This window comes from Vespa velutina, chromosome 2 (genome assembly GCF_912470025.1).
Source record: "Vespa velutina chromosome 2, iVesVel2.1, whole genome shotgun sequence".
Taxonomy (NCBI): domain Eukaryota; kingdom Metazoa; phylum Arthropoda; class Insecta; order Hymenoptera; family Vespidae; genus Vespa; species Vespa velutina.
The window spans coordinates 1,647,818-1,673,067 of NC_062189.1; the positions used below are offsets into that span (position 1 = coordinate 1,647,818).

At 30.2% G+C, this 25,250-nt stretch overlaps 5 protein-coding genes across 18 annotated transcripts in view; 3 read left to right on the forward strand and 2 right to left on the reverse strand.

Moving 5' to 3' along the window:
* The first annotated feature begins 517 nt into the window (after positions 1 to 517).
* Positions 518 to 3,601, forward strand: LOC124947137 (protein disulfide-isomerase A6 homolog). 2 transcript variants are annotated; one of them, XR_007100328.1, is made up of 7 exons: positions 518 to 694; positions 974 to 1,167; positions 1,227 to 1,454; positions 1,553 to 1,762; positions 1,840 to 2,165; positions 2,242 to 2,614; positions 2,750 to 3,601. XR_007100328.1 is itself a non-coding variant. In XM_047488867.1 (6 exons), exons 1-6 carry the CDS (start codon positions 679 to 681, stop codon positions 2,558 to 2,560), a joined length of 1,293 nt encoding a protein of 430 aa, XP_047344823.1. In that variant the 5' UTR covers positions 518 to 678; the 3' UTR covers positions 2,561 to 3,601. The 2 variants fall into 2 exon arrangements, 1 of the variants encoding a protein (XP_047344823.1); XM_047488867.1 differs by having other exon boundaries at positions 2,242 to 3,601.
* Positions 3,602 to 4,673: 1,072 nt separating this feature from the next.
* Positions 4,674 to 10,653, reverse strand: LOC124957869 (ubiquitin thioesterase trabid). Of its 5 annotated transcripts, none has more exons than XM_047515325.1 (10): positions 10,378 to 10,653; positions 9,476 to 9,637; positions 9,156 to 9,271; positions 8,223 to 8,998; positions 7,842 to 8,147; positions 7,537 to 7,738; positions 7,156 to 7,433; positions 6,804 to 7,033; positions 6,300 to 6,720; positions 4,674 to 6,222 (listed from the first exon to the last, which is right to left on the reverse strand). In XM_047515325.1, the coding sequence occupies exons 3-10, from the start codon at positions 9,204 to 9,206 to the stop codon at positions 6,144 to 6,146; spliced, it is 2,343 nt and encodes a 780-aa protein (XP_047371281.1). In that variant the 5' UTR covers positions 9,207 to 9,271; positions 9,476 to 9,637; positions 10,378 to 10,653; the 3' UTR covers positions 4,674 to 6,143. The 5 variants fall into 5 exon arrangements, with proteins under 5 accessions (XP_047371281.1, XP_047371282.1, XP_047371285.1 ...); XM_047515326.1 differs by lacking the exon at positions 10,378 to 10,653 and adding an exon at positions 9,861 to 10,219; XM_047515329.1 differs by lacking the exon at positions 10,378 to 10,653 and having other exon boundaries at positions 7,842 to 8,120; positions 9,476 to 10,219.
* Positions 10,654 to 10,698: 45 nt separating this feature from the next.
* On the forward strand, positions 10,699 to 17,978 carry LOC124957871 (NADPH-dependent diflavin oxidoreductase 1). Of its 2 annotated transcripts, XM_047515332.1 has the most exons (12): positions 10,699 to 11,188; positions 11,379 to 12,854; positions 12,930 to 13,007; positions 14,619 to 14,741; positions 14,816 to 14,897; positions 15,061 to 15,200; positions 15,348 to 15,493; positions 15,578 to 15,663; positions 15,752 to 15,898; positions 15,998 to 16,306; positions 16,415 to 16,617; positions 16,716 to 17,978. In XM_047515332.1, the coding sequence occupies exons 1-12, from the start codon at positions 11,103 to 11,105 to the stop codon at positions 16,837 to 16,839; spliced, it is 3,000 nt and encodes a 999-aa protein (XP_047371288.1). In that variant the 5' UTR covers positions 10,699 to 11,102; the 3' UTR covers positions 16,840 to 17,978. The 2 variants fall into 2 exon arrangements, with proteins under 2 accessions (XP_047371288.1, XP_047371287.1); XM_047515331.1 differs by lacking the exons at positions 10,699 to 11,188; positions 11,379 to 12,854; positions 12,930 to 13,007 and adding exons at positions 13,220 to 13,591; positions 13,813 to 13,929 and having other exon boundaries at positions 14,621 to 14,741.
* Positions 17,979 to 19,863: 1,885 nt separating this feature from the next.
* On the reverse strand, positions 19,864 to 21,990 carry LOC124947119 (E3 ubiquitin-protein transferase MAEA). Of its 2 annotated transcripts, XM_047488826.1 has the most exons (6): positions 21,818 to 21,990; positions 21,551 to 21,693; positions 20,977 to 21,388; positions 20,569 to 20,881; positions 20,199 to 20,508; positions 19,864 to 20,103 (listed from the first exon to the last, which is right to left on the reverse strand). In XM_047488826.1, the coding sequence occupies exons 2-6, from the start codon at positions 21,587 to 21,589 to the stop codon at positions 20,002 to 20,004; spliced, it is 1,176 nt and encodes a 391-aa protein (XP_047344782.1). In that variant the 5' UTR covers positions 21,590 to 21,693; positions 21,818 to 21,990; the 3' UTR covers positions 19,864 to 20,001. The 2 variants fall into 2 exon arrangements, with proteins under 2 accessions (XP_047344782.1, XP_047344781.1); XM_047488825.1 differs by having other exon boundaries at positions 21,551 to 21,990.
* A 1,163-nt stretch (positions 21,991 to 23,153) lies between these two features.
* LOC124947116 (C-terminal-binding protein) overlaps positions 23,154 to 25,250 on the forward strand; it is a 33,183-nt gene continuing 31,086 nt past the window's right edge. For 3 of the 7 annotated variants that reach the window (XM_047488807.1, XM_047488811.1, XM_047488813.1), the window contains exon 1: positions 23,155 to 23,750. The gene's annotated coding sequence lies outside the window, so the exon portion shown is untranslated. Of the gene's footprint in view, positions 23,751 to 25,250 lie in introns of all 7 variants that reach the window. The other 4 variants (XR_007100323.1, XM_047488815.1, XM_047488814.1 and 1 more) reach the window with 2 other exon arrangements.

Below are 25,250 nucleotides of genomic sequence, written 5' to 3' on the forward strand. Positions count from 1 at the left end.
TCGAAAAGCCATCGTATTTTTTTGGACGCGATCGTACTATCAGAAAACAAAGCTTTTTTAAAAAATTCGATAAGGTCATGTTCTCGCTTATAACTTCATCTTTAAAATGAGATTTCAATCATCAAAATCGTTCAAAAATTATAGTTTTATTTATTATCGTTATAAATCAAGATCTGATGAAAATATTTCATTAAAATATTTCGTAATATTGTAGTTCTTCTTTTAGTTTTTTTTTTTTCACACGCTTTTACATCATCGACCAATAAGATTCATAGGATTTATACATCAAGTATATTTGATTCTTATCAAACTGCATTTTCCAAATGAATATAATATATATGTAAATTAATTATAACATTAAAAAGTAGAACGAAATTTATTGTAATATATAATTTTAATTAAATAAATTTATTTTATGACTTACGATTGATTTTGATCTGTTTTAAGAGAAAAATTGTAAATAACATTGTATTTTGTTCTTTTTGATAATCATGAACCAATCAGAATTGTCCACGAAAAGCAGTAGGCGAGGAGACCTAACCGCGAACGAAAAGAACGATCTTACTTTATATGGATAAACGACACGTTACGATTCAGTTGTATACTTAATGAATTGTAGTGAAAGATAATTTTTTTTTTTTAAAGAATTTCTAAACAGCTATTGAATCGCTAAGAAAAATGCAGATTCTTTTAGGTAAGTTCCAATGATTTTTAACTCGTTGCATATACTTAATGTACCGGCTTATCAATCTATCATCGTACATTATGGGATAATATCTTTTTTTTGCTCTTTATAAGAATACACTAATTTCTATTTCATTTGAATGATGTACATTGTATAATGCGAAAAAACTGAATCAATATCAATTTATAAAGTAATTAATTATGATGGTGTTCATAAATGCGTGTCAAATTTGAAATTTATCTAAGTCATTATTAACATTTATTTCCAAATAAAATATTATTGTTTCAGGGCTGCTAATATTAATTACTGATGCATATTGTTTGTATTCTTCGAATTCGGATGTCATTGATCTCAAACCAAATAATTTTGATAGTTCAGTAATAGACAGTGAACATGTGTGGATTGTGGAATTTTATGCACCATGGTGCGGACATTGTCAACAATTTGTACCAGAATATGACAAAGCTGCGACAGCTTTAAAGGTAAATTGTTGTAAACAATAATTTGACAAACATTGTTTACTTTTATATTTTTACATTAGGGAATCGCAAAACTAGGAGCTATAAATGCGGATGAACATAAATCTCTTGGATCTAGATTTGGTGTACGTGGTTTTCCAACAGTTAAAATTTTTGGTCATGATAAAAATAAACCCGAAGATTTCAATGGACCTCGTACAGCAGCTGGTCTCATTGATGCTGCTACAAATGCAATTTCTCAGAAAGCATATGCAAAATTAGGTGTCAAAAAAGGTGGTAGTGGTAATAAAGTAAGTGATATGCTTCTTTATTCTCATATATACACGCACGTACAAACACATTTAAATAAAACTTTAAATACTCATAATGATCATTTTCAAATGTATAGCAAACTAAAGATTCCAAGGATGTAATCGAATTAACTGACGAAAATTTTGACAAATTAGTATTAAATTCAGAAGATATGTGGTTGGTTGAATTTTATGCTCCATGGTGTGGACATTGCAAAAATTTGGCACCTGTCTGGGCTTCTGCAGCTACAGAACTTAAAGGCAAAGTAAAATTAGGAGCCCTCGATGCAACTGCACATAGAGTCAAAGTAAATTATTTTCTTCATACGTATCCTTAACTTCATACGTAATTTTCATTATATTTTATAAATATATTAAATTACAGGCGAGTCTATATGAAATAGTGGGATATCCAACCATTAAATATTTCCCGTTAGGTAAGAAAAATGCTGACTCGGTACAGGAATATGATGGTGGCCGTACTAGCACTGATATTGTCAACTGGGCTTTGGATAAACTGGCTGAAAATATACCAGCACCCGAAGTAGTTCAAATTGTTAATGAAAAAAGTTTAAGAAGTGCATGCGAAGATAAACCACTTTGTGTAGTTTCAGTGTTACCGCATATATTAGATTGTCAGTCAGAATGTAGAAATCAGTACTTAAAAGTTTTAAGTGATCTTGGAGAAAATTACAAAAAGAAAATGTGGGGGTATGTATCCTTGCCGAATATTTTTTCATTATATTTTTATGAAAATTTCATTGTTATATTACAATCGATTTTATAGGTGGGTTTGGTCAGAGGCAGGAGCTCAATCGAATATAGAAGATGCATTAGAAATTGGGGGATTTGGTTATCCTGCTTTAGCGGCAGTAAATATTAAAAAAATGAAGTATTCTCTGTTGAAGGGAAGTTTTTCCTACGATGGAATAAATGAATTTTTAAGAGATTTAAGTTATGGACGTGGTGGAACTGCTCCTTTGAAAGGAGCTCAGTTACCTTCTATACTTGAAATTACACCTTGGGACGGTAAAGATGCTGAACCACCGCAAGAAGAAGAAATCGATCTTAGTGATATAAATTTGGATGAGAAAGATGAATTGTAATCATTGAATTATCAATGAAATCTTTTTTTAATGATGCTGTACTCAGTCTGTCAGGTATGCTTTTTCAGAGCAAGAATACGTTACATTTTATTATGTAAAACGTAATAATTCTCAATAGCGTGTTTTATATATAAAAAAAAAAAGGAAAAAAAAAAAATGTTAAATTGCCTATAATATTTTGCTTTTCAGCTACAATATGTTTCAGTATTGTATGTATTACTGAAAATCAATCTCCAGGTGGTCTCTTTTAAATATATTAAGTTTTCGAAATATCGATGCTTGAATTATGGAGAAATATAGTATTATGTTTGTCAACTACTTGGACCAAAAGTTATTTGGAAATATCATTTTATAAAAATCATATTGAAAGTATGTCTGTATTGCATAAACTGTATTTTTCCATGATATAGGCGTCCCTTCCAAGAAAGCCAATTACATAAATTTATGTAAACTTCCTAGAAAAGAAAAAGAGAAAAAAAAAAAAGAAAAACATACAAACAAAAAAGAAAAATGATGCATTTATATACAGCATTAATCCTTGTAACATAATCCTTATTGTTTTAATATTTTTTTATACCTAACTTTAAATTAAATTTTTTCTATTAGTGTTTCTTCTTTACATATCTATTCGTAAGAAAATTAATAATTTACTACACGTATCACACAAATAAAATTTTTTTATATTTATAAAGAAAAGAAAAAAAAAGTGCATTTTTGCTCATGCCTGGGATTCTCTGTAAAAGTGTAATGTCAATTAACATGCTGAAAAAAAAAAACTGAATTCCCCATATATGTAGTGATTCAATTTCAATGTAAATTGTACATTCCATGTTCTTTGTTTTTTTTTGTCTCTGTAGTATGTATTCATTTTATGTCATCTTTGTCTTATTAATCAACCTCTCATTACAATGAGTCTTCCATCATTGGCAGAATTAACATTAAATATGTATTAATTGTGTGAAATTATGTTCTCTCTGAGAGAAACATAATAATTTATTGTAATAATTATCACGATCGAATAAATTTTTCAAGAAAATAATATATATATATATTTTGTGATTTTTTTTTTCTTTTTTTTTTTTTTTTTACAAATATTTAAGTATCTTTATAGACTTTGTAATAATCTATGAACGGTTATAACTATTGATAAATTAACATAATCATATAAATAGAGAGTCATTATTTTTAAATATGGAAGCTATAAGAAATTGCATTTTTAGTAGCATGATTGAAGATCAGGATTAATCTTTTTTTTTTTTTTTTAAGAGGTATTAAATGGGCCAGAGTATACCTATTCTCAAATTCATGCAACTAACTATTTTATGTACACCAACCACACATGCATACATTTATATAATATATCAATTAGGACATATAATAACAAATTTAAAAAAATATATATATATATAATAAATAAATAAAAAACTAATACCAAACAAATCCGCATGAAATCGAGAATAGAACCTCTGTTTTTATTGATTTAACTCAATATTTCTTATTACGACTCGTATAATCTTTGTAGTAATAGTAGTAGTAATAGTAGTAATAGTAGTGTTGATGGTAATAATAATAATAATAGAATAGCAGCAGTAATAATAATAATAATAATAATAATAATAATAATAATAATAATAATAATAATAATAATAATAATAATGATAATGATAATGATAATGATAATAATGATAATAATAATGATAATGAAGATGATGATAATGATGATGATGATGATGATGATGATGTGATGATGATAATAATGATGGTGACGACGATGATAAATAATGATAATATTATGATTATGACAACGATAATGATAACGATGCCATGATCATAATAATAAATCATTATTTAGAATTATTGTACATCGATATATTATTTAATATAATCTATATAATATATACTCTATATTAATATAGAATTCTATTTGCATCGATTAAATTTTTAAAACTTTATATTTATCACTTGCCTTATAAATCCTGGCAACGAGCAAAAAACACTTATCGAAAATGAAATATAACGGCACAGCATCATTATTAATATTTCAAATCACGTCACGTGGAGAATGCTGCGCGGAACGGCACAAAGTTAAGGAAAAAATGTAACGCTTTTTTTGTTATCTAATAAAGGAAGTTAATATCATCGCGATTAGAAAAAAAAAAAAAGAAAAAGAAATGAACATAACTCTTCTTCCATTTTTTACTTTTACGAAACAGGACACATACTCCTTATTAATATTCAAATATTGGACACATTGTATGTGTCTTTCAAACGTATCATACCTTTTCCCATAATAACATAGTGGGGTAGATCACACACGTCACGGTGCGATTAGAAAAATGACAGTGCTAAAAGGACTAGACACTACATTAGGATTAGTAAAAACGAAGACTAAATTTAAGCGAATAGTTTAACATTTATAAAGAAATGACTTTTCCTTTTACGATTTTTTGTACTTTTTGATTAGGGTTAATCGTTTGGCCAAGCCAAATATATCGTAAATCTTTGCTCATTATCTGCAAATACATCATATATCATTGGTGTGTTTACCAGATATAATCTTAATCCTTAAGTAGAACTACTTTTGTTTCTTTTTAGTCCTTATCGCTTTAAAAAAGCTCTCTACTCTCAGTAACGTAAACTGTCTTAATCATTGCGACACTACTATATTATAATTAATTCATTCACGCTCACAAGTTTTACATACGGAGAAAAGTACAGTTTTCAATTGGTATCACATTGCGTTAACACACCAGGAGCAACCATAGAAAGAAACACAACGTTTTACCCTGTCTCTCTCACTGAAGAAACATGTCGTTGTATCCAGCTTCATCGTTAACGCAGCTTCATAGTTAACTTGATTCAAAGACAGCTATACACATGAATTTTTCTTTTTGTAATACTAGCTTTAATTAATGATCACATGGTCTGTATTAGAACCATCAAATGTTTCTTTTTATACACACTCCGATGAAGAGAGAGATGGTTTTGTAAATTTGTAAACATATATCAGAGATTTATGGCTATGACTTTTAGGTATTAACATTATTATTGATAGGACACTACTCAAAAAAAAAAGAAAAAAAAAAAAAAAGAAAAAAAAAAATTAGAGAGAAAGAGAAAAGAAAAAAGAAAACGAGATTATCCTTGATCCATAGTTTCGTTTTTATATAATATTCTTGAATAATTCATTGAAGTTTTTATACTACACTATGCGAAATTGTGCAAACGATAATATCACTGTAAAACCTTAATTTGGTAATTGACGATATATACTATATCACACTTATAAGTAATTTCTTTTTATAACGTCTTGATAAATCCAAGAGCATCCTCAATTAACTATTGTTATAACAAAGATTAATTAAATAGAGAATCAGAAAATTTTATAGAGTAGAAAGATATTGTGAAACGATCGTATCCATATAACATTGTGCATGCTATTATGATATTAAGTCAAATTTTTTTCTTCAAATATTTTTATAAACTTCAGATCATATAGATCTTGCGTTATAATTCTAGATGCGTTGGTATCGAAATTATAGAAAAAGGACATTCTCGTTATTGATCAAGTGCCTGGATTTTATTATTCGTCTTCTGTATCACCATCGCTACTATAATCTTGTAAAGCAACTGGTCTTGAAAATGGTGCATTATTCGTTTGACTGAAAAATAAATAAAATAATATCATTTAACAGGTTTTAACCTTTAAACATGATATTATTCTTAAGATTTTACTTACACAAGTCTACGATAATGATTCAGCCATTCTTCTAACATTTGTGCAACAAGCAATGGCCTCTTGTGTAATTTTTGCTGTGCAACGAGAATACCACCTTCCGTCCTACAAACGTCAAGCCAGTCTTTTAAAATAGATTCTTCTCGTCCAATTTCGTCTGGACTCAAAAAATGAATTGGTAATAATTTATGTTCTCTGTCCATTAATGGCATAAAAGTGGTTTGCATTTGTATTTGCAATTGTTGCAATGGACCATTCCCTCCACCATGAGAAGAAATCGGTGGTATTCTAGAAGATGCATATGGTTCTATGGGAACCAAAGCAGTAAAATGACCACGTGTATAACCCAATGCTATAGGAGAACGAATACAAAATGAAGGTTCCCATAAAAGTGGAAGATAAACGCCCTCAAACCTTGCATAACCTGTCCGATTGAAAAAAAAAAAAAAATAACGCACATATTAGAATACCAAAGGAGATAAGTTTTGTTTTAAAGTAATTTCTTACCTATATCTTCCCCACGAAAACTTTTAACATATTTAACGCCATAAACAATAATAGGTCTTCTTAATATATGAGCAAGTGCAAAAACATGTAATTGTTCTAGGGCACTGCCGGGTTGAGCAGCTGTTGCTAATAAACTTTCCCAATCTTCTTGCCATTGTGTTTCTTCTAATGTAAAATCTAACATTCTTGAAGCCTGTGATGCCTCGTACTCTCTCCATCGTGGATAAAAACTAAAGTAATAATTATATTAGAAAAGATGCAGATATTAATAATGGATTTTCTTAATGATAAGAAAACGTATTTTAAAAAAAATTTTTAAGTTCATCTTAAATCCATCATAATAATTACTTACAATTGTCCTGCTTGCTGTAAAGAATCGGCGAGAGCTCTTCTTAAAGCATTATCCCTATCAAAAACACCCCATGTTGCTTGCATAGCAGAATCTAATAAACAATCTCCAGCAGATCTATTCCAAAGTGCGTGCAAACGGCTGCCTAATCGTTCTGTAATTTCTAAGGACCAATTTAATGCAGGTGGCTCACCACCACCTCCTTCTAGCTGTTGTTGAGCTTCTTTATCTAATAATTCTCCTAACATTTGTTCTTGCACTATACTTGGTAAATCTTCCACCTTTGAACATAAATAATATTTTTTTTTTTTTTTTCTTTTTTTTTTATATATTACTTTGATAGAACATTATTGTTTAGGAAAAAAATTATAATTTTATAATAACCTCTGCAGGCAGTGCAAATGTAGCCATATCAGTAACAAAATAACAAGAGAAAGAACCCTTGCGTAAACGAATATTATTCATTACATGCCTACGTATTTGAGCAGCCAAATCAGGTGCTACGTAACTAGGTACTCTTTTTATACCAGAACCAGAACCTTCAATTTGTGATAATAATGTAGCCAAAATATCTTCTCGTTGAAATCTATAAACAAAGAAAGAAAAAAAAAAAAGAAAAAAAAAAAAAAAAAAAAAGAGATATTGATTTTATGAAATTTTCTATTCGTAAGACAGAGAAGAAAACAAACCTGATTGCCAAATGTACTAAAGTGTGTCCAACATCGAAAGCACTACTTCTGTTTAACAGTAGTACTTCAGAATGTGTTAATTGACGAGCTGGATCACCACCACTTGCTAAATATGCTTCAACAGGTGCATTATCGCCTTCAACAATACCAAGACATGCATTTAACCAGCACCAATCGGTATGACGTCTTAACTGTTTCAATCTACGCTCATAATCACAATTATTCGGAGACTGTGGTGTCGATAAACTGTCATTTCTACTATCAGTAAATCTGTGTGAACTTCTGTAAAAAGCAACACATTTTGTGCTATGTCATTAATCAAATATATTTTAATCGTATTAAAAAGATCTGAGTAATAAAGATAAAAGCTAAAGCAACCACCTTCTTGCAATTGCAGTATTCTCCTCTCGTTGCGTTTGATGAATATAAGGTGCATGAGGCGGAGATGGTAAACCACGTTGATTATGATCTCTCTCAGGACTTGGTAAAATTAATCCTACATTTGTTGCAGATCTTTCTCTTTTATCTTTTTCTTTTGGATGAAAACACATAACACATTTTGTAGCTTTTGGCCAATTTTCATAAGTACACACAAGACAGGACCATTTTTCTGGATGTGCATTAGTCTGTACATTATAGTACCTTTCAGGATGCAAATTTATTGCTGGTGGATTTACTTGAGAATTTGAGCCTAAATTAGATGGAGGATCTCCTAATCTAAGTGGTGCTAGATGCTCATGTAAATTGGAAGCTATAGAGTGTATTGATTGGTTATGTCCACCAGGTTTCTTATTACTGCATTGAACACAGCGCGAGGCATTTTGATAATTAAGATACGTACATATGCCACATGACCACATTCCTCCAGCTGGTACATTGTGACTATAGTTCTGAGAGGTTAGATTATATGGATCTGTTGGACTTATATGAGATACAGGGCCAGAAGCAACATTTGATCCTGACCTTTGTGGACTTGTATTACGTAAGCGATAAATATCTTCACCCAATAAAGGCTTGGCACCTCTACACATTGTGCATTTCAAAGATGAAGGCCAATTCTCATACGTACAATATTCACAAGTCCATTTTGACTCTGCCTCTTCAAGTCTGTTATTCATCTTCAATGAATAATTCTTGATTGGGAGAACTCTGTACCTCTACCATACACAATATTTTATCAATATTTAATTTAAATATTTTCACACAGTTTTACAACAGTATCGATCATAATAATAAACAGAATATAAACTTATGATATTTAGTAACATAGCAATAAACTACACTTCACAGCATATAGTATAGAATTCAACTTGCTTTGGCAGATATGGTTGTCTTGTACTTTTTACATAATAATCTTTTGGTCATGGGGCAAGCATTTTGATTGAAATTTATGGAACAAAAATTGTTGCGAAGATATTGACTGTCAATGTCTGAAAAAAAAAAAAAAGAAGAAGAAGAAGAAGAAGAAGAAAAATAATTTCTATAAGGTTTAAAAGAAATATTAAAACGCAAAATAATATAATACAGAAGGTGACATTAGATTTCAATATCTTAAAGTTGAAAAAAAGTTTTGCAAAGAGAAATGCAATAGAAAAGATAGATGATTCTTTACTATAATTAAAAGATTAAAGTACCTGGTGGAAATAATGCGTCGATGTTCAAAGGATGGTTGTCAGGCGTATAGAAGTTCCATTGAATAATGCTTTCCAATCAGCTGGTTCTCGTAAAAAAAAGGGGTTGGATGCGAGTAGAAGATGACAGAACTTGAAGTCTCATGCACTACCTCCAACACTCCACTGTAAGCGGATTTAACAAAGGATAATAATAATAGAGGTTAAGAGAGATTCGCGCGTCGATAAACGCGAGGGCGAAAGTTTGAAACTTTTCTCCTCGCGTTCGAATCGGTGCCGTTTTCCTTTCCGCCGAAGAAGACACGATGGCCCAACACCCATCGAGCGATGGATGGACTTGAGACGAAGTAAACGAGAACAACAAAGGTCGGGGCTTGCACTCACTCACTCTTTTCAAATAAAGGAACGCTCTTCCATGCGACACCGTGGCCCACGACACTTCTTGTTCTACGAATTGGATAAATTCATCGTGTCTTCTTTCGTTCCGACACGAAAAGCTGTGGACTTCGTCGAGAAAGTAGGTTTTGACAGTCATCCGCAAACAGACATCAGTGCTGCCAACACGGTTTCGCTCGGCTTTGCCAGCATAATATGTGCATACAATGAAGAAACGACGTTCCGCTCTGTTACGTCACGGATACGATACAGCGAATACGCAAAACCGATGATCTTTCTAACCTCATCTTTCTTATTTCTTTCTATTTTTCTCTCTTTCACTCTTTCTCCCTCCCACCCTCCCTCTCTCTTTCTCTCTCTCTCTTTTTTTTTTTTTTTTTTTTTTTTTATTAATCTATTTGTTTATAAATGTATATATATATATATATATATATATGTATGTATGCATGTATGTACGTATGTATGTATATATATGTATATAATTATTTAAATATATCGATTTTAACTACCTTCTTTCTCTCGCTCCTTATCATTTTTTATCATTTTTCGTAGGTTCTTCTTGACCTTTGCAATCCTCGTACACAATTCACTACGTATACGTCCTTGAAAACTAATATTTAATATTTGAGATCGTCCGTTGGTAAACAGCGTTGAGAAGTAAGAGAGAAAGATAGAGAAGATAGAAAAAAGAAAGAAAGAAAGAAAGAAAAAAAAAGAAAGTGAGAAAGACGCGCGAAATTTGCCAACTCTACTTCCCCACCCCCCCTCTTACTCATTCGTTCTCTCTCTCTCTCTCTCTCTCTCTCTCGCTCGCTCTCTCTCGCTCTCTACCCCTCCGACGACGTCGTCGAATGATTCGTTCATGCGACGAACACGCGAAGAATATTTTTTATTTATAAATACTCAGGCCCCGTGCCAAAATGCAGAATTCTCAGCCTAAACGTTTATCCTTGACATTTAATCGAGTCAAAAATTCATGTTTATTCGTTTGATAATATAAATACATGTTGTTCGTTAAATAAAAAGTATCTAATCTCTCTCTCTGTGATAATCGGGCAAAATCTGTATCAAACATCTGAGCCCATCTTCAGATGAATGAATAGTGACGTCATAAATTATCAGCTGTCTAAGAAAGACCACGTCGCGGGGTTCGTTAAAGTGTCGCGTATCGGCTTGTTGGCAGGCCAAAAAATCGAAAAATCTTTTTTCGTTGTTGGCATAACAACTTTACACAATGGATTTTAGCATAACTATATTGTATGCTAGCGAAACCGGAACTGCTCAAGATGTGGCGGAACAAATCTGGAAAAGTGCCAAAAGGTTTTGTTGTCTTTCTTCGGTAATTTATTTTTTGTAAAAAGAAAAGAAAAAAAAAAGAAAAAAAAAGAAACCAAAAGAAAGGAAAAAAAGAGGATTTTATTTAATAACAAGACAATTAATATTGATTATTTTTATTACACGTACGTTATGAGACGGGAATATTTGTTTAGAGTTTTCATTTTAATTACAGGAAAGGATTGTACAGCACAATATCCGCATTAGATGATTATGATTTAGCTAATTTTGATTCTGAACATTTAATGGTTTTCGTTATTGCGACAACAGGACAAGGTGATCCTCCTGATAATATGAAACAATTCTGGAGATTTTTATTACGCAAAAGCCTTCCTCCTTCTATGCTTAATAATATTCGATATGGTGTTATTGGTCTTGGTGATAGTTCATATAAAAAATTTAATTTTGCTGCAAAAAAGCTTAATAAAAGGCTAGCACAGCTTGGTGGAGTACAATTGTTGCCAATAGGTTTAGCCGATGATCAACATGACTTAGGTATAGATGCTGTTGTTAGTCCCTGGGTACAGAAATTGTGGGAAAAGATTGGGTTTATATATAATATCCCTGATATAAATGTACCTAATAATATTGAAGGAATAATTGAAAGATATAACATTTCTATACTTGATGACAGTAAAGAAAAATCACTAACAGAAATAGCTTGTTATTTAGAGACTGATATTTATAAAGAAGAAATGAATATAAAAGATGAAATGAAAATAGGTGTTATAATTGAAAATGCAAGAACCACCGCTGCAGATCATTTTCAAGATGTTAGATTAATTAAAATTCAAAGAGAAGGTATTATATATGAACCAGGAGATATAATTTATGTAAGACCAAAGAATTCTTTGAAACAGATTGAGAAATTCTTTAATGTATTGAACGATAATAACATTTTAATTTATCCTGATATGATTGTTCAGGTGTCTGAAAGACAAATAAAAGTACCATACGTTTTAAAACAAACTTTAACCCTAGGTGAAATTGTTGCACAGTATTGGGATTTGAATTACAAACCACGAAGATCTACATTCGAAATATTATATCAAATTAGTGATAATGATTTGGAAAAAGAAAAGCTTCACGAATTTACAATGCCCAGTGGTCAAGAAGAATTATATGATTATGTAAATAGACCACGAAGAAATATAATAGAAGTTTTAGCAGACTTCCCTCATACCACGAGTAAATTAAATATACAAATATTATTTGAAATCATGTCACCAATAAAGCCACGTGCTTTCAGTATCGCGTCGAGCGCGATAAATACAAAAAATGAAATACACATATTAGTTGCCGTTGTTAATTATAAAACAAAACTATTAGAGCGTAGATTAGGTCTATGTTCGAATTGGCTAGCAAATTTAAAAGTTAAAAGTAAAATCATTTTTTGGATACGTAAAGGAACTTTTATATTTCCGTCCAATGTGCCAAAAATTCTCATTGGACCTGGTACAGGCATTGCACCATTTAGATCGTTACTTTTAGAGAAAGCTGCCACGAAACAAGATCTTACCACGTGCTTATTATTTTTTGGATGTAGATATAAAGACAAAGATTATCATTTTAAAGAAGATTTCATTAATTTAATCAGCACAACTGGTTTAAAATTATTTTGTGCATTTTCTAGAGATCAAGAACATAAAATGTAAGCACGTGCTTATATTATTAATTATAAAAATAACTGCAGAACGTATTTTATTATTTTTTATTCATATTTCAGATATGTTCAACATATTATACGTGAAAATAATTGTTTATGTTGGGAATTTCTTCAAAATGGCGCCAATATTTATTTGGCGGGAAATTCGAAAAATATGCCGAATAACGTTCGTGAAGAATTTATTGACTTAGTAAAAGAGAATGGGAAATTAACGTACGAGCAAGCTGTAAATTTTATAGAACAATTAGAAAAGAATAATCGTTATCAAAGTGAAACTTGGTCTTAATAGATAAATAAAAATGAATGTGCATGATGAACGATTAAAAAGGTATAAATAATAATATAATCCAGTATGAAAAAAGGAATTACACTAAAAATCACACATTTAAATTTATTTTAAATCACATTTTAAAATATTTATATATATATATATATATATATATTTTAATTTTCAAATTTGTATGGTATTATGATGCCGCTGTCGAGATGGACTTTTCGAAATACGGTCCTGGATGTACGCTGCACTCGATCAGTTCGCCATCTAATGGAAAAATCTAATATGATGCGTAGGCGTGGAATGAATTTAGAATCCTACTAGAATTAACCTTTAAAAATTAGATAGGAAAATGATTTATCTCGCGTATCAACGTATTTTACCACATTGTATTCTAATCTTTTAGATTTGTATTTGTTCATTATCATAAAAGCTTTAAGGACTAAGAGTAAGTAAAGTTTTCAGTTTTAAAAGTCAACACGGAGGAATTCAACGAATGTAATATGCATTGAATCGCACATGGCGTTGAAATAGTAACTCTACAATTTTTTATAAAAAATTTTATTCACGAAGATCACGTTGTGCTTGTTAAAAACAAAACGATATATTATTTATCTATTGATTATCATTTGAGATGCATTGCGTGTCTACTTTTTAAATCAATTTAAGTTTGAAATCATACCAAAAAAATGGCGGGTAGTTATACGAAGAAAGAAATTGGCGCGGGTCCAGAAGAACAAACTCTTTTAAAAGATTCAAGCGGAATAAGAATCGTCCCTGCAAAAGGTATGTTATATTTATTATCATATAAAAATTTTATCATTGCATGATTACAATGTTCGTCATTTTATCTTTGTAACTTAAAAGGTACAACTTAAAAGGAGTTATTCTTTCTCTCTCTTCCAAGAATCATGTTCTTTTTTATTTATTTTTATAAAGGCAGAGTTACTTGAACCGGTTTTGGTACGGATCTTCAATAAAGTTTCAACAGAGTCTGCTTGCAAGTCTTTTTCATTGGGTATTTTATCCAATATACTTTTGGAGTGCACTTTATTATTTGTTAGATTGAATAGAAGTAGAAGAAATAAGCATGTTTCTTTTAAAATAAACTTGTACTGTTATTTTCATTGAATTTGATCAAAGTTCATTGTGATAATGTATAAAAATTTATTGATATAGGCAAATAATTATCTTCAATGTATCGGTGCAAAATTTAATAAAAATTTATACTATTTAATTGGTCAGTTGTTTTTTCTTTTTTTTCTTTTTTTTTTTTTTTTTTTTTATCATTAACGATATTGTAATAATATTAAGTTTGAAGATTAAATTACATAAATAAAGTGTGTTAAAAAGTATAATTGATTTTTTTTTATAGTAATACAATTTTGTATGTCTACATATTATTAGATTGATAAAATAATCATCATTGTTCTATTAAACAAAAAAGTTTATAGAAATAATTAATTTGTTATTGTAGGAAGTGAACCTGTACGCCTTTCACCAGGTTGGGAAGGAACTGGAAGACCTGATGACGAGTTAAACTTTAAAGGTGTAACAATGGATCAAGCTGATTTAGAAATAAATCCTCCGCGTGACAGGTACATTTATAGAGTAAGTTAAAATATTTGATATATACAAAAATAATACAAATATTTTATTTAAATTTTTTTAGATTAAATTTAGTATTTTCGATACTAATACTTCATGGAATTGGTATTCTAATGCCATGGAATATGTTTATAACAGAAAAAGATGTAAGGATTATTTATTTTAGTATTTTTTATTTTTTAATTTTTTATTTTTTTTTATTTTTTTTTTTCTTTTTTTTTTTTTTTTTTTTTTTAATTATTATTATTATTATTATCATAAGTTTATTTGATGATTTATTTGTCTGAGCAAAATTTTTTATTTTTACAGTATTTTGTCAATTATAAGTTATCCAAAGAATACACAGAAATTGAGTCTAATTATTCAACAAATTTTTTGTCATATCTGGGATTTGCCTCGCAAATCCCAAACTTGTTATTTAATTGGTTAAATATATTTATAAAACTCAGGTATGTATATATCTTATAATATATAACTCTCAATCTTGTATATAAATTTATGAATAGGATATATAATTGTCTTTATATAAGAAAAAAAAAAAAATATGCATTGTGAGAGAATATTAATTTGTATGATTACTTTTATCTTATCTATAGAGGAAATTTGACAACACGTATAGCATGGGGCATCTTTGTACAAATTCTAATATTTTTATTTACCGTTATATTGGCAATGATGGACACTTCTCAATGGCCTGGAATTTTCTTCTGGATCACTATGATTTCTGTTATAATATTAAACAGTAAGATCTCTTGTTTACAACAGATGCAATGATATATTAATAATTGCTTAGAAATAAGGACATTTATGTAATAAATTTCTGCAGTTGCTAATGGGATTTATCAAAATTCGGTGTTTGGAATGGCTGCTAAACTTCCTGGTAAATATACGGGGGCCGTTATTTTGGGCTCGGTAATTATAAATATTATAACAATTATTTTATGTTAAATGAATATTTAACAAATAAATGTTATCTTTATCTTAATTATCATTTTTACAGAATATAAGTGGAACATTCACAGCTGTCATTAATCTTATTTCTCAAATTATGGCACCAAATGCACGGACTGCTGCTATCTATTACTTTATAACGGCTTTATTTATTCTTCTAGCCTGTTTTGACACTTATTTTGCTCTTCCATTAAATGTAAGAATTTTTTATATCTTATAGATCTATTTCTAATGAGAAAAAAAAAAAAATAGAATAATAATATAACATATTATTAATTTTGTCATTATTTTAAAGAGATTTTATAGATATCACGAATTACTTCATCAAAAAGAGTTAAATAAAAGACAACTGGAGAGTAGTACAAGAGGGAAGAAAGAAGAACTACCTTATTGGAAAATAGTTTCGCAGTGTTCTTCTCAGCTTTTTAATATATTTATTGTCTTTTTCGTTACTCTTGCTTTATTCCCATCTGTTCAATCTGATATAAAACGTTCAAGTGCAGAATTCATAGTTCCACTTGATTTTTATGTTAGCGTTATGTGCTTTCTGACTTTCAACGTTACCGCTATGATTGGTAGTTCCATTGCATCTATCGTTCAATGGGTATATAAATATTCTATTGCTTATTATATCTTACTATTATTGACATTTGAGACTTAAGTGTTCCTTTTTTTTTTCTCTCTCTCTTTCTCTCTCTTTTGTTTCATTTAGCCCAGTGAAAAATATCTGATAATTCCAAATATCTTACGGATATTCTATATACCATTGTTTCTATTCTGTAATTATTATCCAGCAGAAACAAAGAGATATTTGCCAGTGTTTATTGACAATGATTGGGCATATTTGATTATTGGCATTACAATGGGTATCTCTCATGGTTATTTTTCCTCAATCTCAATGATGTATTGTCCTAGGTAAGAAAAAACATATTTTTTTAAATGAAATTTTCAAATCGCCGATATTGCTATAATCATTTATTATAAATTACGTTCTTTTTTTGTTTCATTTTTAGAATGGTAGAACCACAATACGCATCGATAGCCGGTATGTTTGGCGCAGCTTCACTTGTCACTGGCATTTTTAGTGGAATTTTGTTTTCTTTTGTTATGCCAGTTATTATATCATGGGGACATTGAATATTTCCCGAATAACTTTCTCTGAACATGCCTCATATCTCTGGGATTATTTCAAATGATTTCGATTAATGCCAAAGATCGTTATTACACAATCAGAATTTTGTTATGGATTAGAAAAAATGAAAAAGATCAAAGGTACAGAATTTCTTGGCAATCATTGCAAACAATATTTCAATATAGAGTAACTTGTTCAAAATATCCTAATCAATTGGACCAATCAGCTTTAACAAGAAAATTGCATCATATTAGGTTCTACAGAAATGCTTAAATTAAATATAAGCCGCTGGAGAGTAAGCACACAATTGAATTCTTTAAATTTTGTAATTGAATATATCAATTTTAAGTCAAATTAAAACAATAACCATCTTAAGTTTAAATAAATTTTTTCTACTTTAAAAAAATAAAAAAAAAAACAAATAAACTTTTTTTTTTTTTTTTTTTTTTTTTAAACGATCTGAAGCAATATATTATTAACAGAAAAAAAATTTTGAACGAGCATTTAAACTGCTGTTGTTTGTACTCTAAAATTACACATACACATGTTTTATTAAAATATTACTTATGTATATGCATGCTAGGAAATGAAATAGAACAAATTTGATTATTAATAAATTTATAGTTTGTAATATGAACGTTAATACTACTCATAAGGTTGAAGTATTTGTATATATCATTATATTTTTACTTTTGTTTTGTTAATAGTCATTTTTTGTGATTGTTGTTTCTTTTTCTTTCTTTTTTTTTTTCTTTTGTTATACATGAATGAAAATTGTTTAACATCAATATAAAAAAAAAGATACGCTCTTATATAACTTTATGAATTATGTTTTTTTTTTAAGCCATTATAAACGACCAAACATAGTACATAAGAACATAGTAAAGTTGATACGAATGAGTCTACATGACTCTTTATTATTCTATGAGTAAATGATCCATAATGAAACAGACAATAATGTTGCATAATATGCATCAAGAAGTGATTATTAAAAATTGGAATTATTAATAGATAGATACATTTTTTGTATGAACAATTCATATCTTACATTTGTATGATTTTTACAAATATTATGATCGATTAAGAAATTTACATTATTTTCATAACCGTAATTAAACACCTTATACAATATACATTTTGAAAGGAAAAAAGTATCAAAGAAAATATAATAATTCATACTTTACATGCTACTTTGTAGATCTTTTCCATAAAAATTAGAAGTGATACATTATTGGAAAAATAATTATTGATACAGAGAAGGAAAAATTTACGATATATTATTATATTTAAATTATAGTTAAAATACTCGTACATATTGGTTTTTTTTTCTTTTTTTTTTTTTTTTTTTTTTTTAAGATCCTTTTAGTATATTTTCAATGAAGAAGGAAACGTACAATGAAATTAATAGATCAAAAAATGTTATTATTTATATTTAAAATTTTAGTTAAATTAATTATAAGTATTTTAATTTTTTATCTATAAAATAGATATCGCACAGATATTTATACTTTGTATATTAATATTTTCGTTTGCATGCTGAATTTGTTGTAATAAATATATTACTTTTTATATTATAAGGAAAAAAAAAAATTTCAATTTCTAAACACATGCTTCTTACATACCACGTTATTAATATTTAAAAATAGAATTTACAACCTTGCACGCCTTACAAAAAAAAAAAAAAAAAAAAAAAAAAAAAATTAAAAAAATAAAAAATAAAGAAAAAGAAAGAAAAAGAAGAACCCATAAGATATACTATTTATCAGAATTACAAATATAGTTACAATTTTTATTCCGTGCATATATGAGTGATGAATGTAATGCTTGTATGAGACGTGTGTGTGCATTTGTTAATATATGTATATATATATATATATGTATATGTATATATATATATATATATATATATATATATACTGTTTTTACACTTTAATAGCATTATTTATCTATTACACGCATTCAAAATATAAGGCATTATAACTTGCCTTTGTTATAATTCTATTGTTATAATACAATCTAATAATAAAAAATTCTTATTGTAAAATACAGAATTTGAATTCCTAAAAGGGACAATCCTTCATGTATGTATATCAATGCAGACAATAAATTATTACAAAAAACATGCAATCATTTGAATAATTGAAAACAAAAACAAACAGAAAAAGAAAAGAAAACAAGAAACTGAGAACTGATCTGATGTAAAAAGGGACATATTTTTATAAAAATTCGAATGTATGAAAATATTTCATTCGTTCTTTGATACATATCATAAATATTAAAAATGTAGGTTAAGCATTTCCATTAAATTTCTCACGTAAAATTGTATAATTGAATATATTATTAATGTAATCATTTCGATGTATACACACAATACATCTTAATAAGTAATTATTAAACTTGATTAGTAATTTTCTAGTATCAAGGTAAAACAGGCTTTGATAACATTTTTTTTTTATAAAAATTTATATAATTTATAAGCGATTATTATTATTATTATTATTATTATTATTATTATTTTATTCCGTAATCGTTTCTAATAATAGTTGGTGTTGTTTATTTATACGTTTATATAAACTCATGATTATTTATATATTAAGAATGACACCTCGGTACTAGAGATTATCATAGAATGATTCATCGAAATGTTTGAAATATGTATGATATAAGCGTAATTTACTGTAACATAGTAATAAAATTCAGAATCACATTATATATATATATATATATATTATGCCTTAATTACCAAAGTTATATAATTACCTGAGACCTTTAAATGTGTACTGTAGAATAATAACAATGTGTATTAAATAAACACGTAAAAAAAAAAAAAAAGAAAAAGAAATGAACAGATTTACATTAAAATAATATTATTCAGAATCACAATACACACAAAGTATATATTTTGTTAATGTATATTTTGGATATATTAAATCAGTATAAAAATATTTTTGTAAAAAGAGGTTGTATTTTCCTCTAGTAATATTATTACATAGCATAAAACAATATATTTTTTATATCAACAAAAAGGAAAGAAAAAAAAAAAAAAAAAAAAAAAAAAAAAAAAGGAAAAAAAAAAAAAGATCATAAACGCTACCTAAACAAATGCCTATTGTTGCACAAAAACTCCCATTTTATGTATCATACAATTCAAGATTAAACTATTCATTTTACATAACATATACTTTCTCAATTTTTTTATAAGGAAATTCTTCTTTGGTCTTTGGACAAATTACAATACCATTATTTTCTTGCGCCATTTTTTCCAAAGCCTATAAGATAAAATACGTTTATTATACGAATATGCGCTTAAGGGAATACCTTCATATATCTTCGTATATAAGGGAATAGCTTCAGATTGACTCACTTGTTCTCCGTAAACATATCCATTTGGCATCATCATTGGTTGATTATATTCATTTAACGGTTTGCCACTAATACTACAAACAAGTCTCGATTGAGAACAATGAGCAAATGGTAATGGAGCTGCCAATTCATTAAGCGCTTCATTACAGACAGGGCAACTAGGATTTCTGCCTTCTTTGTTTGCACTATAGCATTGAGGTGTCTTTAATGCCGACAATCCTGCTTGCAATGCTACTGTAAATACACTTTGACTGGCTAATTGAAAAAGTCTATAGTTCTCGTGCCTAAATTGTTCTATTAATCTATCCCACCTAAAAATATCAATGAGTTACATATACATATTATAATGTAGGTAGAACAAAACAATATACCTTTTTTCATCTAATAAGTCCTTATATGGACTGAGATAAAAATTAGCGGGAAATGCCAGTTGTCCCATACAACATTGAATTTCTTGTAACTGATAATCGTCATAATTTGCAAAACATTTACGGGCATGTTTAACAGCATCGAGTCTTCTATCCGCTCTTACTAATTCAATAAATTCTTGTACGCGTAAATTAAATTCCATTGTACTACCCAATTTTCTTAATTTGGATCGATTGTCATGACACCAACCGATACACCTTGAAGTTTCATGATTTGCTAAAGATTTCTCTACTTCTCTGGATACCATAAAAACATCTAAAAATTATACAACATACTTTTTTATAAGCTAACAATTGTCTTTATCAAACTAATATAAAATATATAACAGATAATTATTCCGTTTATCGTACCAATGTTTGTTAAATCCCTTAATTCACTGCTATCTGCTAATTTGGTTGCTGTTTTGTAATAGCCTTTTCGAAGAAAATATTCTACTAGCATACGATCTAATCTTTGCCTTCTCCATTGATTTACAGCACTCGGTGCTGTATTGGCGTGTTCCTTTAAATGATCCAAACGTCTTTTACAAACCATTCCTGCTTGCAATTCTTCCGCAATAGATTCTTCTGCTTTGCGCTTCAATACTTGAAGTCTAGCTACTACGCCACCCAAAAGTCTAGTTATTTCTCCAGTAGCAACACCAGTTCCATCACCTTTCAATCCTTTTTCCAACTCATTCGTTGCAGTTTGAACATGCGACACTTCTCTGTCTAATGTTTTTTGAGCTGAACGAAACTTTTTATTTAGAAGTTCGTACGGTACCTATATTACAAAAAAAAAAAAAAAAAAAAAAAAAAAAGAAAAGGAAAAAAAAAAAAAAAACAAAAAAGGAATATATTAAAAATTGTTTCACAAAGATTTATATATGTAACATTCAAAAACGTAAATTTTATTATCAACTATTCGCATATTTATATTATTTACCTTCAATGTTGGATGTTCAAGACTTTTCACGTCTGACATGTCGATTGATTTGTAAAAAATGGCAAGTATAATTTTAAATAATGATTGTACCAGTCAGTTATATTTATATTACAATAAGACACTATGTAGGTACTGGTCCATTTCTTCGTACGATCAACACGTATAATGTAAAAACACAATGACAAAGAAAAAAAACTTGTAACGAACATATGATGGAACGTCAGATTTGCATTTTTCTTTATAACGAAGAAAATATTATTTACGTACGTTGGATATTTTTAAGCTGCGTTCTGAAAGAAGCCATTACAAGTACAATAATATTATTATTTATTTTGTTTTTTTTTTTTCCTTTTCTCCTTCCTCCAATCAAATGATACGAAATATTTTTGTTCTCTCCAAGATCGTAGCAGTAAATGCTTCAATATTTAGTACTAAAGCTTAGTCCGTAATTACAAAGTTATAATGTCCGTTTAAACCGTTAGATGACTCTGCTAATCAAAACGATACAAAATTTAATTATACACCGATATTCATATTTATGTACAATACATTATTTTTATTAATGTTATTTCCATTGTCAACAAGATATTTACATATTTTATTATTTAATAATAAATTGTCATTTGTGTTAACCACAGTTAAATTATGCGATAATAATACAAAAGAAAAAGAAAAAAAAAAAAAGAAAAGAAAATGCAACTATATCCCTAAATGATAGGTAAGCAGCCAATCAGAAACCTTGTCACTTTTGTTGCTATATAACTACTTATATTTCAAGTGCTATTAACATAACCTTTTGAATTATTTTTACGTTACAACAATTGTGCGTACTTTTTTTAAATATAATATAATAATAATGTAAGACTTTTATCGATAAATCGTAAATGTCTATTGTCAACCAATGAAAAGGCGAGATTCAAGTGTATAATTAACAATGGTACTTTGTTTCATTCTATTGGTCCATAAATCACAGAGTCTTATGTCAACCAATCATACGTAGTAGTTCATCAGGATACATTTAATATTATCGTCCAACGATTTTCTATTAGAAAGTAATAAAGTAAAAAGAATGTAAAGGCTTGTTTTTCAGAAATCACAGTTTATAAAATGTAGACAATTATGAGCACGCAAGATGGAGACTCCGTATCATATTTACCGAACGAAAAATAATACCGTAATATCAGATACTATAATAATTATAAGATTAAATAGATATTATAATATTTAAAACGTTTAATTTCCTTTGTTGTACGTAGAAACGAGGATTAAATAAATCTCTTAAACTTTGTCAATAGAAATTTTTTAATAATTAATTTTTTTATATAATATCGTAAATGCGAAAAGGACGAAATAAGTGTGACAGATGTTATATTCAAATATTTAAATAATTTTTTAATCGTTAAAACGACAGTAAACAACGACATTAATTAAATAACGCAATGGTATGCGATAAAAAAAATAATATATCGAATTGATCATCGATGTCGACAGTTTGTCGTTGAATTTTGCTTAAATTTAAGCGTACAACCGTTCGGTATACACAGTCGGGTCAGTTCGGGCGTGTCCGTGAGCGGTCGGTTGGTGACGGAGAGGATCGGTGGCGCGCGCGAGTCACTCGGGCGACCGGGGGCCGCCATTTTCCTCCAGCGAGGGAGAGTGTCGCGAGCGTAGTTCCGCGCATCGTCGGTTCGTCGCTTTTTTCCATTAAAACCGTTGAATCGAGATATATTTTGAAGAAACGATCGGGGCGTCATAAGGGTAGACGCGCGCGCGATCACAGTGTCCGCATTCGTACGATCGACACGGGGCTTCTTTACGGGGGGAGGCTCTCCGAAGTCGGCCGTGGACGACGCGAGAGCGGCGCGAACCGAGAGGAGAGCCGCGCCGCCGTGTGGACACCCCTCCGCGTAAAAGAGAGCGAGCTAGAAAAAGAGAGAAGAAGAAGAAGAAGAAGAAGAAGGAAGAAGAAGAAGAAAGAAGAAGAAGAAGAAGGAAGAAGAAGAAGAAAGAAGAAGAAGAAGGACCGAAGCAACGCGAGAAAGGATACGAAGGAACACAGTGGTGAAAGAGTGAAACGATTTGTGTTATTCCCCCTATACCGTTGGCCCCTCTTACAATCAGTACAACCGGTGAAAACGCCACGAGTACGACGAAGAGTACGAAGGTGCCCGAGAAATATAGGAAGAGTCGCCTCCGACAGGTTAGTCGATGCGGCGCGGTCCTTCTTTGCTCTTCCCTTCGATCTATTTCTTTTCTTTTATTTTTCTTTCTCTTTCTTTTTGTTTAATTCCTTCCTCTCTTTCTCTCTCTATCTGTCTCTCTCTCTCTCTCTCTCTCTCTCTCTTTCTCTCTTTCTCATTCTTTCATTCTGTCTCCGTCTCTCTCTTTCTCTATCCTTCCTCGTTCCTCGGTGGACGCGGCCCGCGTAGTAGCACGGCGCACACGCGGTCTACATACGCACCGCAGAGAATTCCGTGACTGGTCACGTTCTTCTCCTTTACGTACGTTCTCCTTCGTTATTCTTCTTCTTCCTCCTCCTGCTCCTCCTTCTTCTTTACACGACTATGATTTTACCGATGTGTACACGTTGGATGTTGTTCATACTCTTACTCTCTTACTCCTGCTGCTTCTTCTGGTGCTGCTGCTGCCCCTGATAATCGTACATTCGTACGTTTGGACGCGACCGTGTGTGTGGGTGTGCGCTCGCTTCATTCCTTCTATTTCTCCTCCCCTCTTCTTATACTCTACCTCCCATCTTCCATCCCCCCGCTGTCCGTTCGTCCACCCGCTCGCCAGCCTGCTTGCCTACCTACCTACCTACCTACCTATCCTCTCGTCCTCTTTACTCCATCTTTCTCTCTCTCTCTCTCTCTCTCTCTCTCTCTCGTTTTCTGCCACGCTCGCGTTTGTACGTGCGTATAGCGGCAACTGGCGGCGCGATATGGCGGGAGACGCCGTGCCAGCAACGAGCCACGCGCCTTTCTTTTTATTCCTTCCATCGGGCCGGATTGGCCCGATTATCGTCTTCTCTCCTACTCTCTTCTCGTCCGGTCTCTTGATCTCTCTCTCTCTCTCTCTCTCTCTCTCTCTCTCTTGATCTCTCTCTTGCTCTCTCGGGTGATCGACTACAACGGGGAACCACCACCACTGCGATAGGATTTCAGCGACACGTTTCAAAGTGCTCTCTCGACGCGGACCCGCGTTCTCGCCGTTCCGTAACTCTCTCGAAATACTTCAACGAGAGAGAGGAGAAAGAGAGAGAGAAAGAAAGAGACATGTCTCTTGTCGGTCACAGACGCGTCTCTATCGCGTGGGGCTTTACGTAGGGTGAAAAAGTATTAAGGAAGGGTAGTTAAAATCCTAACCTAGTACCTAGTACTTATTAAATCGCTTTCTCTTCTTATTTTATTTTTGTTTATTTTTCTTTTTCTTTTTATTTTTCTTTTTATTTTGTATTTTCTTTTTCCCTTTGTTTGTCTTCTTTTTCTTTTTTTTTTTTTCTTTTTTGCTTTTTTCTTTTTTGTTTGCGATATTGTTTCGTTTTGAAGTTACTTTCTCTTCTTTCTTTGTTTCTTTTTTCCGTTGTTTTATTTTTATATTATTTTACTTTTTTTTTGGAGGGGGGGGGGGGGGAATACTTCAAGTAACTTACGTCCACTTCGTTTACAACTTTTATCCTCGATTTAACCATCCTAAAGAA